This window comes from Sorex araneus, chromosome X, assembly GCF_027595985.1.
Source record: "Sorex araneus isolate mSorAra2 chromosome X, mSorAra2.pri, whole genome shotgun sequence".
In the NCBI taxonomy this organism is placed as follows: Eukaryota; Metazoa; Chordata; class Mammalia; order Eulipotyphla; family Soricidae; genus Sorex; species Sorex araneus.
In genome coordinates, this window is record NC_073313.1 from 100,116,320 (window position 1) to 100,117,813 (window position 1,494).

Here is a 1,494-nt window from a genome sequence, read left to right on the forward strand (position 1 = left end):
GATGTGTTGCCAGGCAGAAAGGCATTCCAATGTCATAGGATACCTGGGACTTTGTGACAGGCCCCCCAGCACCATCCCACTTACAGTCTCCAGGGAGAGAGATGCTTTGTGACATCAGAAAGGAAGGACCATATAGGAAGGCCCGTGGCCTCCACTGACGCCATTTGTCTTCGTGACCAGCTTCGCGAAGCTGCCTCAGAGATGGTTCAGCCCAACTCTGTGCCACATGTTGGCCCAGAGCAAGAGTCCCTGGCCCAGAGGCGGCGGCTCCGGCAGCAACAGCAGCAGCAGCCTTCTTCAAGGAGTCTATCCTCTAGGCTCCCGACGCCACCCATGACAAGACCGTGTCCTAGGCGCCGTCGCAGCCACCACCGCGAATCTCACCGCCGCAGCTACCACTGCGAAACCTACCGCCGCCTCCACCAAGGTGAAACCCTCAGTTTTGCCAGTTATTTCTGCAGAATCCTGAGGAACACCCACAGAAACCTGAGTATTACCTGCCAGGCCGTGTCGGTCCTGGATTGCATAGTGAAGGATGTCCTTCAACGCATCCAGGAGGTGGCTGCACAACTGGCACGCTATGCGCAGCACTCCACCATCACCAAAAGAGACATCCAGATGGCAATGCGTCTGCTGCTGCCCGCCAGACTGGCCAGTCGGGTCATGATGCAGGGCAACAAAGCCGGCAGCAGACGCACCAATCGCCACTGAGCTGCCTTGGCACCCTGGACCCAACGTGGTCAACGTTCACCATGGCTCTTTCAACAGCCACCTCAGTGGTCACCAGAAGACCTGGACCTCTAAAAGGGAAGGACTCTAAGTTGCCAGACTTTTTGACCCCTTGGTAAAACATTTTGACCCACAATAAAAAAGGATTGTGCCCAGACGCTGGTCTTTGACAGGTAGTTTCACTGCCCTTTTGCTGCTTCCTTGGCACAGCCTGGTTTGAAGTGCTAATCCCACACTCTCAAAATCTGCCGCCAGCTCAGTTCTAGTTTTCCAGGACTGTAGTGTGGGAGTTACTTTATGCACAGTAGCTGGATAAAGGGAGAAGGGAGCATGGCCTTTTAATATTTCTTGAGAGACAGGAGAGAGTAGTACAGTGGGTAGGGCCTGCATGTGACACACTCGGGGAACAATATCCACAACCACCTAATGTAATCCCTGAGCACTGTTGGGTGTGCCCAAATACCTTACTTGATAAATGTTTTTAGATTGACGACTAAGGTTTTGGTGCATCCAGTTACCTCCTTTAGCAACACCGTGTAACCATATCCTGCACTTTTTCTTCCATGTTGCTTCCCATTTATTTGGTCTTTATATTCTGCTCAAACATTTTATAACACCTCTGTTTTACTTCATTCTTAGCCCAGTCCTTCATGTCCAGCACACACTAGTGGTCAAAGACATTTTGTGGCCGTTTGTTTTTCAAAACAACTCTGTCTGCATTCTGGCCTTTAGAAGGTGAGTCTTTACCTACACCCAGGCAGTATT

The 1,494-nt window shown here is 51.3% G+C and overlaps 1 protein-coding gene across 1 annotated transcript; it reads left to right on the plus strand.

Moving 5' to 3' along the window:
• Positions 1-201: 201 nt before the first annotated feature.
• LOC101545572 (late histone H2B.L4) lies at positions 202-711 on the plus strand. Its single transcript, XM_004606401.2, has one exon. It carries the CDS (start codon positions 202-204, stop codon positions 709-711), a length of 510 nt encoding a protein of 169 aa, XP_004606458.1.
• The last annotated feature ends 783 nt before the right edge of the window (positions 712-1,494 follow it).